Below are 20937 nucleotides of genomic sequence, written 5' to 3' on the forward strand. Positions count from 1 at the left end.
GAAACAAGACTGTTCCTGGACCCCCACCCAACAAAGCCCAGCTGTTCTTCATTCTCTCACACACTAACGTGTTGGCATGTCTTCAGGTTGAAGCAATTTACTGGAACATACACTGCGAAGAAACGCTGTCAAACTTCGTAGATGACCCTGTGGAAAGAGCGAAAAGGAAACAACCTCACAGAAGCCTTCCCTGTTCCCTGTTCACGCCTCTCTATGCTGTAGGCCCACCCCGGCAGCCGGGACTCTCACAGGCTCTGATCTTCTGTGTCAGGAAAATGAATGCAGACCCCCAAGTTTCCTTTTGTGGTCGTTGCACCCTGGCCAGCCTCAAGGTGATGCTGTTGGATCAAGATAAATCTCACCCCAACCTGACAAGCCCTGGCTTCACCATGGTCTTTGAATGCCTGACCAGAAGGCATTGGTTTAGTTTTTGTGTTAAGGTAGAAACCTGGAAGCGAGTATTGTGGGCAAGAAGGACCGAATGATGAGGTTGGTATGCCGAGGAAAGCGGAAGTCCAACATGGCTCGGGGTCTAGCTCTTTCTGAAGGCATGCCCAGCCATGCTGGGCGTGGTCTTCACACATTTCCAGCCTCTGGTGGTCACTGTGGAGCCTTTGCAGCTTCCACTGTGAAGCCAGGAGAAGCAAAGAAAGGGCAGAGAACAACCTGTGGTACCCACACTTCATCCTGCTACTTGGCATCCTCTGCGTTCTCGCTCTTGGGCGGGGCCGCTATCGTGGACATTGTCTTGAGGCTGCGCTTCCGCTTCTGCACATTCTGCTCTGGATGGAACAGGATGACGTAGGTTTTGGGCACGTAGAGCATGCCGAGGGACACCGACGCACTCAGGCTCAGGGACACGGTCAGTGTGGTCGTTTGGATATAGATCTAAGCACAGAGGAGGGAACAAGACGGAGCTTAGCCCTGTTTTCTCTCGATCCCACACCTGTAGACCGGAGGTGAGTTACTTTTGTCAGGTGAGCGGGAACGGAAACAATGGAAAGGTTAGCAGGAGAAAATCAGGCACAGTGTGGATCTGGAGTAGGCAGGAAGACAGGTGGAGTGACACAGACTGAGTGGGCTATTAAGGAAGAGAGTGTCGACTTGAGAGGTGGCTCAGTGGTACAAGCACTGTAAATCCAAGTTGGATAGAAGAGAACTGATTCTCCAAAAGTTGTCCTACAGTCTATGCAATTTGTACTGTGGTACAGTGCATGTGCTCATACAACACACACACACACACACACACACACACACACACACACAGAAAGAGAGAGAGAGAATAAACATTTTTAAATTCCCTTTAAAAAAGGAAGAGGGCCTGAGAGATAGCTTAGTGGTTTAGGAAGACATGCTGCTCTTGTGGATTATATGGGTTCAGTTCAACACTAGGCAGCCTACAACCGCCTATAACCCATAACCCCAGTTCTAGGGGACCCTATATCCTTTTCTGGCCTCCAAGGGTGCCTGCATGTATAATGCTATACATATAAACAAGCAGGCATACACAAGAAAAATAAATAATTTTCAGATTACAAAGGAATGAAGAGGGTGGCACTTGGGCGAAGGCTCCCTCTCCTAAAGAGGCAGAATTTATTAATGAGCAAATGAATGATCATGTTTCCAAATATAGAAATGAGGGAATAAACAAGGGAGAGAGGAATGAATGGACAGGCTGAGGCTCATGAGTGCAGGGAGAGAAGAAGAACGAATGAATAGACAGGCTCAGGGCTATAAGAAAGACGAATGAGTGCATCCCACCCACAATCGTTCTAATGAGGCATCAGGATGGGTGGTCCAGCTCCTGGACAGTAGAGCTCTTCAGTAGTGGGTGAGGGGTGAGCAGGAAAAGCCTGCTGGGGGACTCAGTTACCTTCTCAGCTGACTGGGCGGTGCCAAAGAAGATGGGAACAAAAGCCAGCCAGATAATACAGGTGGTGTACATGGTAAAGCCGATGGGTTTGGCCTCATTGAAGGTCTCAGGCACACCTCGGGCCTTGATGGCATACACTGTACATGTGACCATGAGCAGGAGACTGTAGCCCAGACATCCAATGAGGGACAGATCAGACATGTCACACTTGAGCACACCTCTGGCCTGTTCCGGGTCCACTGTCCTCTGCTCCTCATAGTCAATCACGCTGTGTGGAGGTTGGGCCCCCAACCACGCTATTACTCCTACTACCTGTGGGAACCAACACAGTGTCAGGAACATACTGTCTTCTAGTAAGGAGTCCATTGCAGCCCCTCACCTGGGTCTCTGGCAGGTCAGATTTCTTATGATGTCCATGGCCTACTGAGTTGGATGCTCTGTCTTGAAAGACTAACCGTGAAAAAGGATCGCCCAGGGGTGTGTTCCTACCTGTGATGGTGTGTGTGGAAAGGACAGTTGTGCTCGAGGCACATGTGGACCACATCGGGGCGGGGTAGGGAAGCAGCAACCTCACCACCCCACACTGGGCTTTTAACCGCATGCCATACCCCTGAGCACCTTCAACGCTCTCCAACCTCCTCCTCAGTGTCTCCCTATACAGACTGGAAACCCACAAAATCTGTCATGAGGACATGATGCCTTCTCAGAGGAACCGGTGCCACCAATGAGAACCAGCCCCCAAAGGGATGTCTGTCCTCACACCCACGCTGCTCCGTAGGTGTGAAGGTACCAGCTTGCACACAACGAGCAACATGGCAAAGCTGGTTTCCAGCTTTCCTTTCCTCTCCAAAGCGAGAGAACTATGGACAGAATGCCATGAGCTTATGGGTGAATGTGCACAACATGGTCCCATCATAGGCCAGAGGCTAATGCCCGAGCCTTAACAGGGAGAAAGTGGAGTTTCAGCTGCTTCCCAGTGTCCACAGACAGATCCTGAGCCGAAGAAAACTGAGGGATGAGCATCAATATGTCTGCATAAAGTGAGATCCTGAAAGGGGATGACCCATGTGTCAGTTCAGGTTTTTCACTATATAAGAGTGTCAGATGAAAGGGTACGTGGGATTGAAATCTAGCAAGCTATCAGTGCCATGCCCTCTGAGGAAGAGGTCTTCAACTGAAGAGTTGCCTCCATCAGACTGGCCTGTCTGCATGTCTGTGGGGGACATTTTCTTGATTGCTGAATGATGTAGGAGGGCCCAGCCCACTGTGAGCGGTACCATCCCTAGGCAGGTGCACTTGGTCTCTATAAGAAAGGTAGCTTAACGTGAGCCCAGGAGCCAGCCAGTAAGGAGCATTACCCCGTGGTCCCTGCCTTGACTTTGCTCAATGATGGACTACGACTTGTAAGTATTAGATGGGAAAACCTCTTTCCTCACCAAGCTGTTTCTCACAGCAACAAAAGAGAAACTGGGGGCAGTGCCCCATAGTAATTTGTGCACCCAGAAGGCACATCCTTCTCCTGTAGCTGCAGCTCAAGGAACTAGGGCCTAATGAGATAAACCCTCCCCATCCAGGCTGGCAACGTTGGAAGCTTCTCCTTGGTTAGGGGAAATGTCATTCAAAAGAAGCTGGAGCCTGCGGCTGATGGTACACAGGATGACCAGCAGCCACAGAGTACTCTTACTGATGGCACAACCCACGTGTCTGATACAGAATCAGCAGCCCATGTTGTAATAGGCTTCTATAAAATGAACAATGACTAGAAGCTGGCAGTGCAGAGAGGAGACTCCAAGGGCCCAGTCACAACAGTAGGCAAACTGGAGGAGCTTTGAGAGTGGGTATGATGGCCATGCCTTTAATCCCAGCACTTCAGAGGCAGGGGCAGGTGGATCTCTGTGAGTTCCAGGCCAGCCTGGTCTACAGAGTGAGTTCCAGGTCTGCAGGGTTGCATAGAGAGACCCTGTTTCAAAAAAGAAAAAAAGGAAGGAAGGAGGGAGGAAGGGAGGGAGGGAGGGAGAGAAGGAAGGAAGGCCACTACATATCCATATCCACTATATTGGTAGAAGCATCCAGAAAAGCTGAAAGTGTGGAGAATCCAAATTCATGAGGCAGGACAGATGAGTGTGAGGGAGGTGGGGGAACGCTGAATGTTTTGTAAGCATCTCCATCCAAAGGGTGAGGGGTGTCCCACCTTCTCAGGATGCTTAGGGCATGGTTTCTGGAGAAAGAGCCAGCGTCTTCTAAGCATAGAGAATCCATTGAAGTGGAATTGAACACAGGGGATACAGATCCAGGAAGGAGGAAGGTCATCTGCCCGGGACAGTGTGCCTTGTCACATGGCCAGGCTGTGTCAGCACTCAGAGAGCATGGCAGGGCATACTCTGTCACACCAGCCACGGCAACCCCGCCTCAGTCCATTCGCCTTAGTCCCTTCCCCATAGAAGACACCGAGTCTGTGGAGCTCTGTCTCACTCTTTACTAGCTGCACTTAAGGAGAAACTGTGGGAACTCTGAACCCCAGTTTTTTAATCTTTGTTCCATAGCAGAAAGAATGCTGCACTCCACAGTGACTGTGGCCTCTGGCATATATTCTTGCCCTATTTTCACATGTGAGACCCCGTTTAACTTCAGCAGATAACAACATGGCTGAACAGTTGGATGCTCCATTTCCTCTACAGATTTAGCAATGGAAATGGCTGTTTAAAAGTGAGTTGTGCTCAATTTTGAAGAAAAACAGGGTACAGTATTCTGCTGGTTGCTTGGACAGAGTCTCACTGTGTCATCTGGGCTGGCCTCAAACTCACAGAGATCCTCCTGCTTCTGCCTTCCAAGTGCAGGGATTAAGGGTGTGGACCACCACACTTGGTCTGTCCTTCTGATTTTTAAACACGGGGCCCCAAGTGGAAAAAGTTGACTCTATGAAGCCCACTTCTTTGAAGGCTTTTTTTTTTTTAAGACAGAGTCTCACAATGTATACCAGGCTGACCTAGAACGCTCTATGTATAGCACAGAGAGCTCTGTCTCCTAAGTACATAGTTAAAGATGTGTGCTACTACACCTGGCCTGAAAATTGCTGTGGACATGAGGATGGTTTTGAACTTCTGATCCTCTTACTTTCACCTCCTGAGTACTAGGATGACAGATGTGTGTCACCATGCTGGGTTTATGCTGTGCTGGGGAATCAAACCCAGGACTTTTGCATGCTAAGAAAGCCCTCTACCAATTGAACTGTATCCCTAGCCTCTTATTCTCCGAGTTCCAAGCTGGAGGGACTTAGGCATCCCTCACGCACTCACCACGTTACTGAGAAATCTGGGGACCCACCTGCAGAGAGGTGAGGCAGAAGGTGATGACCAGCTGTGATGTAGGGCTGATGAAGGGTGGTGGCGTGACGGAACGTTTCCCTTGCTCGAAGATGCGGTAGATGCGGTTGGTCTTGGTGAGCAGTGCCGAGTAGCTGAGGGTAGTGCCCAAGCCAAGCAGGAGCCTTCGGGCAGCGCAGACAGCCGCACAAGGCTCAGCGACCATAAGGAAAGTGATGGCGTAGATCAGGAAGATGCCAGTGAGCAGCACATAGCTAAGCTCGCGGCCGGAGGCGCGGACTATGGGAGTGTCATTGTGGCGCATGAAAGTGACAATGATGGTGGTGGTGGCCATGATGCCCAGTACAGCCAGGAGAAGGGGCAGCACAGCCCACGGAGAAGACCAGGTCAGGCGGACCACAGGTGTGGGGCGGCAGCCAGTGTGGTTGGATGTGGGCCTCATGTCCCCTGGACAGGCCTCACATGTGAACTCATCCACCTGGAAGCGGTACCCATCACAGGCTTCACAGTGCCAGCAGCAAGGGACACCCTTCACCATCTTTTTCCGTTCACCAGGCCCACAGGGGAGGCTACATTGAGAAGGAGGCATCTCATGGGGGTCACCTGACCACTGCAGGGCTTCCATCTGGGACAGAGAGAACACAGGCTGCTGACCTCTGCCACCAAAAATTCAGAACCCTTTACCTCCACCCAGAGATTAGTCCCTGACACTTACATCCAGTCTAAGGGCCTCTGCCCATTGGCCCACAGCCTGATACCCGCCACTGCTGGCACTGCCATTGGTTGCCTGGTACTGGAAGATGTCATAGCGCCCGGGGGCATCTCCATTCTCATTGAACATCACTGGGGTTCCTGCGCTGCCTGCAGGGAGAGGCCAGTTGTCTCTAGTTGCTTTTCCAGCCCCAAAGCCATCTTTTGGAAAGCCTCAAGGAACAGCCAGGATACAGGAAGAGTTTGACAGGCTCCTGGAAGGATGCTCAGCATCTCTCATTAGCAGTGATGTAGCTTCAGACAAGGTGATGCTGCCTCCCAACCATGAGGAGGACATGGGACAAAACATACCTCTCAGAGCTGGAAATGGCTCAGTGGGTAAGAGCCCTTCTGCTCACGCATGAGAACTTGAGTTCAGATCTTAGCACCCACTCCCAGTGCTCAGGGGCAGAGGCAGGAGGGTTGCTGGCTCTTGCTAGCCCCCAGCCTAGCTCAAAGGAGTAAGGTAGGGAGACTTAGAGCAGAATACCCGATGTTCCTTCACAGACAAGCACCCAAGTGTATACACACACATATATACAACTCTCGCCAAACCTAAACTGCAGGCATCCCACATATCTGGTGGAGAGTGTACAATTTTATGCAGGATAGTAGTTGAATATAACACAATTCCTGCAAGCCCCATTCGCATGAGGACTCCTTCGGGTCTGTTCAGATGCATTCCCTAGAGCCTGGACTTTACGCAGGTTCTGATGGTGCAGAAATATGTCAGACCCATGCCTTTTGTCGCAGGAGCTCAGAGCCTGACTGGGACAACATTTGGAAGCCTGTGACTATCCATCCACAACAGGGAGCTTGCTGTGGTCTGTACTGGACCCCAGGCTCACCACAGAGCCTGGGTCTTCTAAGCAGTGTGCAGTGGACAAGGAGTTCTATGTGACTTGTTGGGCTTGGTAGATGGGTCAAGCAGCAGTTCCTCAAAATCGAATTTTGCCAATTGCCTCTGAAGATGAAGGCCCCAGAGGGTTAAAAAGCGGAGGCTTGCACTTGCATCAAACCCCCAGGAATCAGTCCTAGTGTCTTCTCTTCCATCCTGCTTTTGTTTTTTTCACTCTGAATTGTCCTGGTTGCTGCAGATCAACCCATGGAAGCTGGCTTCCCCACCCTGTAGGGCCAGGCACCCACTCACCATTAAAGCGGACCGCTCGAATGTAGTTCAGCAGTGTACGACCATCCGTAGGCTCCATGGCTGGGCACAGACCTGTGTGGCCTGGGCAGAGTGCTTGGTGCATGCTGTGGAGTGCGTGGGCGATGGCGTACACAGCATCTATCACAAACTGCACCTTCCCCTCCTGCTCATAGGTGGAGTCTTGGCCGATGCGTTCCTCACCTGTCCTAGGAAGCCCAGAGGAAGTGTGCCTGGCCCCTGGACACCAAACCTGAACTCCCCATCCTCTCCCCGTCATCGTCCCCATCCCGGGTAGTGCTCACCTGTGCATTTTCGGGTGGAATCGTCTGACTGACCCCCTGAGCTGGTTAGTTTGCAGTTAAAATTCTCTTCCCAGAACTCGGCAAACCAGATGTTTCTCCGGTTGTTCTCCAGGGAACGCGTCATGAAGTATTGGTCAAATCCTAAGAGGCGGGAGGGCGGTAACCTTCTGAGCCAGGCGGACTTTTCTCATGGTCCTTTGTCACCAGCCCACTTTCTTTCTAGGAGTGGCCCTGTGACCAAGTTCTAGGTCCTGAAGGTAGAGATCTGGGTTTGGGGGCGGGGGTCCCCAGAGCAAGGTGCCTAGCAGGGCTAGCCATATTGGTGATCTCTGGGTTGGACTGAGTGACCCTGCCTCAGTGAATAAGGTGAAGAAATAATTGAGGATGATTCCTGACATCAACCTCAGGCTGCCACATGTATGCACACACATGTCCATCCTGTATTCACGTGCACACACAAACATGTGCATTATGTACACACACACATGAAAACGGGAGAAAAAAGATGAAGATACATGGGAGTTCCAGGGTAAAATTTGCAACCTTAAAGAATTTATCACTACCCATTCTGTCCCCATTAGGGTGCTGCTCTGGCGGCGTAATTAACAAGACTTCTCTATGTATCTTGTGATCATGAGGCCAGAGACAGAAAAGAAACAAAGTTTTAGAAAAGAAAGGCAAGTAGACCCCAAGATTTAGAGAACACCATTGGCTCACTGTTCCACACCTGATACCCTCCCCCACTTCCAGACCTCCTCTGATAAAATGCCTTGATTGCTAACCCTCTGCTCAGTCCAGTTTTTCCACTTGGCATTTATTTAGCATTCTAGCTAAGAGAAAGGGTGCGAAGGTGAATACCCCACTAAAGCTGGAAGCCTGTGGAAGACGGCACTCCTCTTCTTCTGGGTTCCTGAAGCAGGTCATCAACCCTGTTTTTTTGGTTCCGGGTTCAGAGATACGGACAAGCATTTCACAAAATGAACCTCACAGATGGAAAGGGAGCTGATGGGCAGACAAACTAGACCTGGCCTCATCACTTTGATCAGCAGGATAGTATATTCCACATCCTCAGTTTCTCTCTCTCCAACATTCCCATTCAAATTACCTTTGGTAAGACCCAAACTATATGCATGGTGTTTTGAAGCAACAGCAGAACACTAGGGGTTCTTTTCCCTCCTAGGCCACATTCAAGCACTGCTTGCTGGGATATAACCATAGACTCTGAGTCACAGCATCTGGGACTCCAAGAAGAGAGTGGTTCCTGTTATGAAATGAGCATCCCAAAGAGGAAACATTTGGGAGGATAAGTGGGGTGGGGGACTTACCATCGATGGAAGCCCTTTTGGGTAAGATGGTGATGGCTCCCACAGCCACCTCCTCTAGGTTCAAGATGGGGGAGATCTTGGATCCCCAGCTGTCTGAGCCAACCCAAAGGAAGTGGCCAGTCAGGTTGGCCTGGCGTGTGGCCTCCAAGACCCTCCTAGTAAGTAAGAGCAGAGCTAGAAGTAAAGTCACAACCTAGGAACTTTCTCCAATTTTCTCTTGGCCACCTCCCATCCTGTATTCTTCCATCCTACTCCACATCGATCATCACATTCCCGTTTGTCAGGGCTCTGCCCGATGTGTGTGTGTGTGTGTGTGTGTGTGTGTATGTGCGTATGTGTGCGTGCGTGTGTGTATGTGTGAGCGCATGAATGTGTGAGTGTGCGCGCACGTGTGTGAGTGCATGTGTATGTGAGTGTGTGTGTGAGTGCGTGTGTGAGTGCGTGTGTGTATGTGTGTCGGATTGTATTGTGTGCACACGTGTACACATGTGTGGTGGCCAGAGGTTAACTTTAGTGTCATTTCTCAGGTTCCATACACCTTATTTATCTATCTATTCATTTATCTGGGACAAGATCTCTTTAGTGGCCTTCAGCTTGCTGACTTGGGTAGGCTGACCCAGGGATCTTCCTGCCTCTGCCTCCCCAGCCTGGAATTACAAACAGAGAGCCACTAGGGATTGATCATGGGTCTCTGGGCTTGTGTTGCAGGCACTTGGCTGGCTGAGCCATCTGCCTGGCCCTCTGTCCACTCTAACCCACTCTGCACTGGCCCTTAGATGATGCTGTGGTTTGGCTTTGGTTTGAGTGTTTCTGTCTGGTGGAAGCTTGGACCTCGGTGTAAATACTGGGAGGTGATGTAACCTTCAAGACACTGAATGTCTTGAATCTCAGCACTTGGGAGGCCAGCTTGGTCTGCATAGCAAGTTCAGGGATACATAGTGAGACGCTGTCTCAAACAAACAAACAAACAAATAAATAAATAAGAGGTGGGGCCTAGTGCAAGGCTATTGCATCCCCGAGGACATTGGTCATGTCCTCTGGAGGGCTGAGGTAGTTCTGCCAAAGTGAGTAGTTATAAAAGAGGAGCCCAGCCCCTCTTCCTTCTGACATTCTGTCTTACCATTTGTCAAAATGCAAGGAAAACTGGACCCTCAGAGGAGCTGGTTTCGTGCTACCTCCAAAACTGTCTGTTGAAACCATGTCTTTCCCTAATAAATCACCCAGACGTGGAGATTTTGTTAGCGTAAAGAACAATGGATTGATACAGAGAGCTCATTTGGGGAAACTGAGCAGCCCTTTCACACATGAATGCCTCTACCAGTGTCACGCCCAACTTCCTGTCCTGGGAAAATACCTTAGCTGGCTTTGGACAATGTAAGTTTCAGGGTTTACTTGGAGAGTACCCTCATGGTACATTTCCTGCTCTTGGGTCTGCCACCAATTCCCTCTCCCACAGTGAACGACAGAAATAGCCATGTTTTCCTGTGTTTCCCAGGCTAGGCCTGTGACATCTCCAGCCAGTCAGGTTGGACTCATACCCTGAACACAAGACTTCTGATGGCAACAGGAAGTGCTTGGGGAAAGGAGGGGGGCTGCTCATGGCTGGGAGTGTGGAAGGATAAGGTCTCACAAAAAGAGCCTCAAGAGAGCATGGTGACTGAGCGTGCCACCAGTCCCACCTGATGTCATCCTCGTTGGCAAAAATGATGATGCCCCGAGCGTTGGGTGTTTCCATGAGTCTCCGGATCACTTTGTGGAATTCTCCCGGCTTTGGCTCCCTGGGAATCTTTATTGATTGTGCAATGCAGACACCTCCTGGATGTTGGAATGCCAAAGTCAACTCTTGTCTCCACTACACTCACACATGCCCACTTGGCTGTCACTTCTGTGACTGTGTAGGGCTTAACTGAGGAGTCTGGACATTGGAGAGCTTGCCTGGACTCTACCTAGCAGACCGTAAGCATGACCTGAATCCCTTAAAGCTGTGGTTCTCAACCTGCAGGTCAGGAGCCCTCTGGAGGGGTTGAACAACCCTTTCACAGGGCTCGCCTAAGGCCATCAGAAAACACAGATATTTACATTATAATTCTTCATAGCAAAATTACAGTTTTGAAGTAAAAACGAAAATAATTTTATAGTTGGGGTCACCGCAACATGAGGAACTGTATTAAAGGTTCACAGCATTAGAAAGGTTTAGAACCACAGTTTTACAGGGACTTCGCCTGCCTGGAGCACCCTTCTGGGCTGCCATGGGACCATCCGCCGCCACCCCACCCCAGTCTGTGTCCCATCCAGTGATTGCTGGCTTTCCCCTTCCTTAGCTGACTGTTCCCTGGGACCTCCATTCCAACTCCTGACTCACCGGCCTCTCGGGAAATCTGCACAAAGGCCTCAACCCCACTCTCGCCATAGTTGCCTTCAGAGGCCAGTGTAGACACGTAGTTCCATCCCAGCGCCCGCACAATGTCCACCATGGCCTGAGCCTGGTAGGAGTCAGGGGGCACCACTCGGGAGAAGAAGTCATAGCGTGTGGAGTCACTGAGCTCTGGGGCTGTGGAGGCGTAGCTGATCTGGGGTATCTGAAGCAGGAAGGACAGACAACTGGGCTGTGGTTGGAGGCTCTGAAGACCAGCGTGGGAATGGGGACTCAGGACCTGGGCCATAGACAAGTTGGGAATAGCTCTGGGAGGTGGTGGGAACCCGAGACTCAGATGAGGCCAGCTGGAGGGGCCACACACATAGGCTAGATGTATGGGACTAGTGGGACGTCTACGAATGGATGTGATGACTGGAAGGTTGGACGGGCTCAGAGCAATGTCACCAGTGACAGTTGCACAGGCTATCAGCCAAACAAGGACACTGGAGCTTAGGGAAAAAGTGCCCTGGTCTGGGGGAAAAGGTGTTCTATTGACCCTGTTTCCCAGAGTGAGAGGCAGTCTTTTTCAGTAGCAGCCCCCTGCTAGGATCAGAGCAAAGCGGGGCTGGAGAGGAGGGTAGTGCCAGACTGGACAGTCTAAAGGAGAGGCTCATGGGAAACTAGGTTTTATCTATGACCATTAGAGAGATTAGTAGCAGGGATTATGGGCTGAACCGTGTTTCAGGAAAGTGGGAGCTGGGCTGGGAAAGGATGGAGCACAGAACTGAGGAAACAGGGCAAGGAGGCTGAAAGCTTGGGGGGAAGCAGATATGACCCAGAATGAGATAAAGAGGGACCAGCAATCAGCACAAGGTCTGGCAGGGAGTCCCGGAGGAAGGGGCTGGGGCTGCTCTAGGGCCCTTTGAAGGAGGGTGGGGTGGCAGTGCAGGAAAGGTGAGTGGGAAAGAGAGAAGCAAAGGAGGGTGAGAGGAAGAGAAGGAGGGGCGAGGCTTATGTGGAGAGTGTCAGGGAGACAGAGGATAAACAAGAAAATAAAAACCAGAGGAAAGAGAACAAAGAAAGGCCTACTGGTTGCAGCAGAACTGATGCCCTCTTCAGTGCAGTAAACCCCATCCACGATCCCCAGGATGTCTGCTGTAGAGAACCCCCAAACTCTAATGCCAGAGCCCCCCTCCCAGCCCCCAATCCTTGCACCTCAGCCTGCAAAGAACACAGTGCCCCCCAGCGATGAAGATGTAGAATCTTGCAGATGAGCGGTATAACAAGGCAAGGAAGCTCAGATAGTCTTTAAGAACCTTCTGCACCAGAACGGGTTAAAAGGCAGGCATTTTGAAAAGGAATTTAAATGATGATCCAAAGATTAAAAAAAGGAAAAGGAAAGAGCAGTGGCACTTTACCCAGAATTCTCTACCCACTAGTTTAGCTCAGGGCAACTTCCGAGGGTTTTTGAAGAAGGACCTAATTCCCATGAAATCTCAATTTCTTTATCATCCAGGAGAGCTCCGGGACGGGAGCACCGTGAAGGGTTGTACAGGGTGTCAGCAGAACCCAAAGGAGAGGGCAACTGGGGACTGAGGTCCAATCTGCCCTTAGTCTCTGGTTCAGGCCTGATGTGGTCGGGTGCCAGCCCAGACCCTAAATTATTTCTCCAGGACCAGAGGGGAGGCATGGGAATAATTGAGAAAACTCACATGGCTTTATCGGGAGGGAGATTCTCAGTGATCCCTCATGAAGTCCTGAGTTCACATCCTGAAAATTCCTCTGCATTTATTCTCCAAACAGCCTTATATACCAAACATAAATTGAAGGGGAAATTCATTAGCATCCTGTTTCCTAGGTAACCAGGCGACTGTCTCTGGTCCACATCCACACCTTTGACCACACCTTTCTATGCCCATTTTGTCATGTCTTCCTATCTTCCAGCTCTGTATGCCTGCTCTGTCACATAGGCCTGAATTAGCATCTCTATCCCAGGCGTCCTCCAAATTACAAAGAAGGAGCAGAACAACATTAGCATATCCTGACCCTTTGTTAGGGAGATGACCACCTCCTGTGTGGCAGGTGCTGCGAACTATGGCCTGGGATTCTGGTCTCCATACCATGTAGAAATATGGGCCCACAAGGCCACAGACTGATGGGAAAAGGGACACTTTTCACTGAAAGGTACCAGCTTAGGTCAGCCAGGCGGCAGGCCAAGCTGGGAAAGTTGATCTGCCCCAGTGGGCAGCAGCTTTTTAATCTGGACGAGCTAGAGCGCTCAGAACAGAAGGAAGTTAAGGCAGGGAGGGAGGGAGCACGAGGAGCAGACGCGGTACCTCACCGCAAACAGGCGCAGAACGTTAGCGACCATGATGGAAACGGAGCTAGCCGAGGCGCCCACTACGGCCACCACGCGCTCTGGGGGTGCGGCGCGCAGCGGGGGGACGCCCCCGGGGCAGAGCACGCTGGCCTCGTTGCCATCACCGCGGCCTCGGATGAGCGCCTGCACGAAGCTCAGAGCCTGTTCCAGAGCGTAGGTGTCCCGGGAGCAGGTGTCGAGCAGCCGCGCCCCCAGCCGCACGCCGGGCAGCAGTTCTGGGTCGGCATTGACGCGGTCCAGCGCGTAGAGCATCGCCTCCAGCCGGTGCACGCCCTGCTCCTTCTTCAGAGCCCCGCACGCGCGCCCTGCAGCTCCCCGCGCATGCACAGGGAACAGACCGCCCAGCGTCAGGCCGCCGGCCAGGCGCACCGAGCCCGCACCGTGCGCCACTCTGACCTGCGACAGCCACCAGGCCAGCAACAGCACCCGAAGCCGCACCATCTGCTCACGGGATGCGGGAACCGGAGATACCAGGACGTCCCGAGCGCCAGCCGACTCAGCTGGGAATCTGGCCAGACGCAAGAAGGCAGGAAAAGTTGGTGACTCGGTGACTCGCGCTCAGGCAATTCCGCCGGCTCTCCCAGGCCTCCACAGGGCTGTTGTCAGCCGCCCTGAAATTGTCACCCAAGTCTCCCCAACCCCGACAGTCTTCGTGGCCGCGCCTGTCCAGTCCCCTCTCCCCACAGTTTAGGGCACCTCTTCCTCTAGACCCACCCCAACTCACTCTAGGATCCCTCCCCAGTGGTACTCACCTGAGCCAACCTCTGACCGGTAGGACCGGTCTCCAACTGCTGTAAAACCAGGGTTTCAGCCTAGAGGATTTAAGGATTCTGGGGAGGGATGAGGGGGAGAGCAGAGATCCCCTCCAGAGCTTGCCAGTGGAGGAAGGGCTCTCTTTCCTCTCTCCCTCTCTGGCTCCCTGGGTCTGTTTCTCTCCTAGACTGTCTTTAGATTGTGTCTGACCCAGATTGGTTATCTGAGCTTCAGGGTCCAAGCCTGAATCCTGGCAACACCAATAAGCTTGACCACTCATCCTCAATGTGCCAATAAGAAAGCCAGCTAATAGTAAAATTCGGAGAAAAGAGATTTACATAACCAAGAAGAGGAGAGGAGGTGCCCCACCCCACCCACCCCCGCTCAAATTGATCTTCAGAGACTTGGGTTTAAAAAGAGAGAGACACACAGCTAAGTCGTTGGGATCCAGTCTCTCCTGCAAGGTGGTCTGACAAGCTATGAAACTGGGTTATCTCTTCCTGGGAGGCAAGCTCCCTCCAAGCTGCTCCAGGCTTCAGTCTTTGGCTTTCCCAGCATAAGACTCCTGGGGAATTTTAATTCTTCAGGGTCTGATAGCAGATGGACGAGAACACACATGTCTCCAGAACACCCTCTCCTGACAAGAGAGTTGCTGACACTCTGACACTGCCCTTTCCTGTGTCTCGCTGTGATCTTGATTTCCGTACCTAGCTAGCTGTTTTACAAACATCACTTATTATACTCTCTCTCTACTGCCTCTAAATCCTCGGACTCTCCCTCTGTTTTGACCACTAGAATCTTTTTCCTTTGAAACTAATATTTCTATTATGTATTTGTGTGTGCGTGCGTGCGTGCGTGTGTGTGTGTGTGTGTACAGAGGTTGGTTCTCTCTTTCCACCATGTGGGTCCTGGGGATTATACCCAGGTTGTGAGGTCTGGCAGCAAGCACTTTTACCAGCTGCGCCATCTCACCAGTACCCAGTAGTCCTTTTGAATGCAGGTGTCTAAGAACCTCCCAGCTTTCTCCTGGCAATCCTTGCCACAAACCTCTAAGTGGCAGATGACAGGAGCAGAGGGTGAGTGAGCCAGAGTGCTCCAGCCCAGTGAATCTGAAGGACAGGTGCGCAAGACCAGGCTTGGTAAGGTGGGGAGAGGAGAACATGCTGAGCTTCCACATCACCAAACATACAGAAGCTCTCCAGAGAGACTCTCCCATCCTGCAGACTGGGAAATAGTTAGCTCAGGGAGTGACTGACAGCCCAAGGCCATGTAGCTGGGTTAGGCTTAGATCAGCAACTAGATTTGCATTCAGAGTGGTGTGAAACCACCGGCCCACCCACTGGTCTTGGAGGTAGGTAGGACTGATTGACCCTGCGGGCCCCCATCTGGGTCAGGAGCCCTGAGCTCTTAAAAGCTGCCCTGTTCTCTGGAGCTCACTCGCACTGTGAAGCTGCTTGTATTCAACTGTCTCATCTCATGGTTGGACCATGGTGAGGGGCTTTGGCTCAAAGATACTTTCCCATCATTGCCAACTGAGGACAAAATTGAGCTCTCTGAAGCTGGCAGCAAAGGCATCTTGGAGACAGATGCTGACTGAGCCTCAGCTTCAGGGGATTAATGGGCTCACAGAAGAGGAGCCTGAGCCAGCTTGCACTCCATTAGTCAGGGTGGATTAGGGAGGCAGGGAGGTCTGGGCATGGCTGGTGGAGAGAGCAAGCAGCAGAAAGATGTTACCATTCTCTGAATTCTCTTACCCCCATAGTGGTTCACTCTCTCCTGTGGTGAAAACCAGGTTAGTGGGGCTATCTAGAGATGGGTGACACTGCAGAAGACTGTCCAAACAGAGCATTTGTGTGTGTGCATGTGTGTGTGTGTGTGTGCATGTGTGTGCCCACGCATGGGCATCAACCACTCCACACATTTAATAACCAGGTGGTTTTTCTTATAGAAAAGACAATATTTGAAGGTTCAATGAATGGGGGGTGTCAAAGGTTCTGATCTTTGAACTAGGAGTGCTGTGAATTGTCCACCTTCCCACATTTAGGGAGCATGTAGGCAGGAGAGTTGGTGCATCCATTGCTGTCTCCAGCACAAGGGCGCTGAAAAGCAAGGCATCTGCACCTGAGGATGTCTAGTTATAATATCCTGCATGGACCAGGGTGGAGCATGTGTCACTAAGTAACCCCATATTGGTTATGTTTCTCATTGCTACGATAAAATATCTGACAAAAACAAGTGATGCAAGAAAAGGGTTATTCTGGTTTATAGTTTGGGGGAACACAGTCCGTCGTGGCTGGAAGGAGTATGAGATGGCTGGTCACATTGCAGCCACAGTCCGGAAGAAAAGACATGAATTCTGGTACTCCCAGCTAGCTTACTTCCTTTCCACTTATATTCAGTCACAGTGCCATGCACATTCAGGGCCTGTCTTCCATCCTCAGCTTAACTGGAAAGCCCCTTACAGTTAAACTCAGAGATGTGTCTCCCAGGTGATTCTAAGTCTATTAAGAAGGCAGGGAGGACTAGCCACCACCACATCCCTCATCCCACTGCTACTTTGTCTTCCTGTCCTTCTGCTAGGCTCTCCTATCAATACCAAGGCCGCTTTAGACTTCTCTGTGGCAGCAGGGAGGGCTGTTTAGAACAATCAATCCCTCATCAACACTCATTGTCACCACCCCTCTGCAAGCTTCTTTAACTCCAGCTTTGCACCATGGAAAAGGCTCTTCAGTACAATTGCCACATGGACACTATGTGCAAAGACTGGACTTGTCAGGTATGACCAGCACTCAGGGCAGCTGCCACAGGGTAGCCTGGTGGCAACCAGGGATAACATCTCACCAAGAGTGAAGCACCATATAAATGGAGTTTTTAAATGTAGTGTACACATGGCAAAGTACTAGCCAGCCACAAAGGAAGAACGAAATGTCATTTGCAGCCAAATGTCTGGAACTGGAAGACATCATATGTAGCACTATCAGCCAGGTGGAGTTCCCTCGTATGTGGAAAACAGCCTGCAAGTGGAAAAGGCCCAACAAGGGGCTGGTAGGATTCGAGATGAATGGGAAAGGCAGATTAATATAAGCTGCACACATATAAAAATGGCACTGCGGTCCCATTTACTAACATTTAATAATTTTAAAAAACTGAATCATTGTGGAATGACTGCACACTATCACTTTGTTACCTCAAACATTTAATTTTTGGAGGTGATCAAAGCATTTTAAATCCACTGTCTCAGCAAACTTTGAATTTTCGGCACTCAGTATATAACTACTTTCACTATTCTGTGCAATTGACCAAGGATGTGTGAGTGTGTGTGAGTGTATGTGTGTGTGATGACTATTCCTCTTATCTTACCAAGTCTGTATATGCCCTGATTGCCATCAATTCATTTCCCCAAGGGAGAAATGTCCTATTAACAAAGGTCTAATGTGTTGATGAGAAAATTACAGGAGACTGGAGCTACATTTAAAAAGAGACTCTGGATGAAAGGACGAGTCCAGCCCCCAGCCTCATCTTCTAATTATACCTGGCAGATTAGTGACTTCCCAACTGGACTCCAGCAAGGGACAATGCCTGGTGGGGACAACCCAATCACGGGCCATAGGCCCCCTGACAGGTTCAAGCAAACTGCTTGGACTCAGTGAAGAAAAGAATTTTACAAACCATGGATGAAACATTGGTCTGCCCAAAGATATTCTGAATGGGTGACTCGTGCCTTAGACAACTGGTCTACCTTACAAAATGGCACGAATGGGTGAGCCAAACAACAGAAATTTGTTTTCTCACAGTCCTGGAGGATAGAAGTCTGAAACTAGGGTAGCACATGAGCCAGGTCTTCTGAGAGCTGTCCCAGGCTTGTAGAGGATCGCCTTCTTGTAGATCGTCATTGTTCTGCACAGGGGCAGCCATTTCTCACTTCCTCCTCTCAACTCTATGAGATGGGGGCTGAATCTCTATGGTCAACTTGACTGACAGAGAGCCACTTAGACGATTAGTGATGCACACAGCTGGTGTGCCTGTGAGAATGCTCCAGAGGGACTGCTATGGTTTAGCTATGGTCACCCATGGCAGTCCATGATGACCTTGTAAGCTGCGTTGGTTTATTCCTCGCAACTCCGTTCCAGTCCAGTTAGGGAATCTGTGTTGGACACACATGGCCTCCAACACCAAAGTCATGAAGATTTTACCTGTACTGGTTGGGTTTTTTGTTGTTGTTTGTTTTTTTGTTTTGTTTTGTTTTTTGTCAACTTGACACAAGTTCCCAGTCCTCTGAGAAGAGGGAAACTCAGCAGAGAAAATGTCCCCACAAGATCGGGCTATGGGACATTTTCTTGATTAATGGTTGATGTGGGAGGACCCAGTCCACTACGGGAGGTACCAAGCCTGGGCAGGTGATCCTGGGGTCTACAAGAAAGCAGGCTGAGCTACCCACAAGGATTAAGTCAATAAGTCTGTTCTCTCATGGCCTCTGCATCATTTTCTACCTCAAGTTCCTGCTCTGACTTCCTTCATTAGAACTTGAGAGTTTGAAGCTGAAATCACAACTCTCCTCCCCAAGTTGCTTTTGATGGGGGTTTAATCACAGCAATAGAAACCCTAACTAAGATATCCCCTATGTTTTATTTTTAGGTTTTTTTTTATGGTTTTAGTGCTAACATTTAGATCTTTGATGCATGTTGAGGGAATTTTTGAGGATAATATGAAGTTGGTCCATGGTCAATCATTTGCATGTAAATACCCAGCTGCATACACAGGAAGCTTTCACGGTGGATAATGACTAGGCAGAAACCTGAATGAAAGGTATGATAAAGCAATGTTCATGTCTGGCAGGTGGAAAGAACAGCAACTGGAGACCAGGCGAAAACAAATATAAAAATAACAACAACAACAACAATATCAAGAAAAAAGAACAGGTGTTCTTGTTGAAAATTCATCTCTGAAACTCAGGAAGAAAAACAACTTAAATATGAGGCGGATAAAACTAAAACAAACCGCTAGGCCATAAGCAGATCTGAAAGCAGGACATTAGTACAAAACAAGATCCTGATCTTAAAGAAAAATCTAGCAGGCTGGGGCGCTAGCTCATGGGAAGAGTGCCTGCCTACCATGGACAAGGCCTTGGGTTCCATCTCAGCACTTCAGGGAAAAAATGAAAAGGATCACAGCATTTTTCAGGGACCAGGTAGCACAGTGAGTCAATGGGGAAGTAATGACAAAGAGGCACCAAACACAGCGCTCCTTTCTCGGAGTTTCTGCTCTCTGTCTGGGTCAGCTCACCACATGGAGGGCCTTTCACTCAGAATAGAAAATATTCACGTGAAGCCTTCTGTGGTGATATTTTGTGTGTGTGCTACCACAGCCTTCTACGGGACACCAAACTAACCCATAATACTCAGCAGTGTTGCCAAGGAACTCCTCTGCTCAGTAAATATCACACATTTGCAGATGATGACAGCACATGTCCTGAAATTAATACACAGGTCGAATAAAAAATGAAATAAATGTTCCGGCCAAACCAAGAAGCAGAGACCCAGTCCAACATTTACAAACTAACAGAGACAAACCTGTCGCAGCCGGTTTTGTTCGGTCCAAAGATGTACTTCAGCGGATTAATGATTTAGGAAATGTATTTCTGTAATTCACTACATTAACAGATTGAAGGCAAAAAACATGATTATCTAAATGGATGCAGAAAAAGCATTTGGTACTGTCTAGTAGTGTTCATTCATCATTTAAAAGTTTAGCCATCTGGGGATCTTCTTTAGCTTGACAAAATGATCCGCTAAAAACCTACAGAAAGTCCTGCACCCAGTGTGGAGTCAAAATAACCCATATGCTAAAGTGGTATGTTTTAGTATGTATGTTGGATGCTTTGTCTGTTGGTGGGTTGCTGTTTGTTTGGGTAGGGGTAGCGCCATTCCTTCTGGCATACTTCGACACGAACAGAAGTAGACAAAATCTTCCAGCATTTGGTGACTTTAAATCTTTGCGGTCTTCTGATGATGAAATTCTTCCACTCTGGTTCAGCAGAAGTCCTTCATGTTGATTCCTTGGAGAAGACAACACAACTTTTGCTGGCCTTCTTCCTTCCAGGCACTGTTCTTATCTAACGTGGCCCTTGCTGTGGACTTCTTTAAGGAGCTCTTTGTGTTGATTGCTACCTAGAGACCATAATTTGTATCTACTGTGTGGTTGAATTGTCATTCATCCGAACCTTTACAGTGGACAAAGACAAGGTCAACATTTTGTAAAAAGAGGGCTGGAGAGATGGCTCAGAGGTTAAGAGCATCACCTCCTCTTCCAAAGGTCCTGAGTTCAATTCCCAGCAACCACATGGTGGCTCACAACCATCTGTAATGGGGTCTGGTCCCCTCTTCTGGCCTGCAGCATACACACAGACAGAATATTGTGTACATAATAAATAAATAAATATTAAAAAAGTTTTGTAAAAAGAGCTAAAAATGTCCAACTCAAATAATGAATAAATTTTAACTCTAACTTTTTGCTTTCCTGAAAATCTGGACTGCCAGATTATCAGTAGTTAATATGTCTAAGCTAAATATAGTAATAATCTGAAGTTTATTTGCTTTATATTTGCTTGGAGTATGAGCCAGCAATGAAAAATGGTGCATATTGTTTCTTTTGTAGGCTACAAAAAGCATAATTTTCTATTAAAAAGTGAAAGAGGACAGTCCACTCGCCATCTGAAACTAAGCAGC

The 20937-nt window shown here is 49.5% G+C and overlaps 1 protein-coding gene across 1 annotated transcript; it reads right to left on the reverse strand.

Annotated features, from left to right (window-relative positions):
* Positions 1–690: 690 nt before the first annotated feature.
* Positions 691–13900, reverse strand: Grm6 (glutamate metabotropic receptor 6). Its single transcript, XM_041665049.1, has 10 exons — positions 13421–13900; positions 11086–11302; positions 10403–10538; positions 8724–8878; positions 7399–7539; positions 7097–7297; positions 5912–6057; positions 5198–5821; positions 1874–2185; positions 691–888 (listed from the first exon to the last, which is right to left on the reverse strand). The coding sequence occupies exons 1-10, from the start codon at positions 13898–13900 to the stop codon at positions 691–693; spliced, it is 2610 nt and encodes an 869-aa protein (XP_041520983.1).
* Positions 13901–20937: the final 7037 nt, after the last annotated feature.

Source organism: Microtus oregoni, unplaced genomic scaffold, assembly GCF_018167655.1.
Source record: "Microtus oregoni isolate MIOR12 unplaced genomic scaffold, Mior012 000015F_ref0000493, whole genome shotgun sequence".
NCBI classification, from domain to species: Eukaryota; Metazoa; Chordata; class Mammalia; order Rodentia; family Cricetidae; genus Microtus; species Microtus oregoni.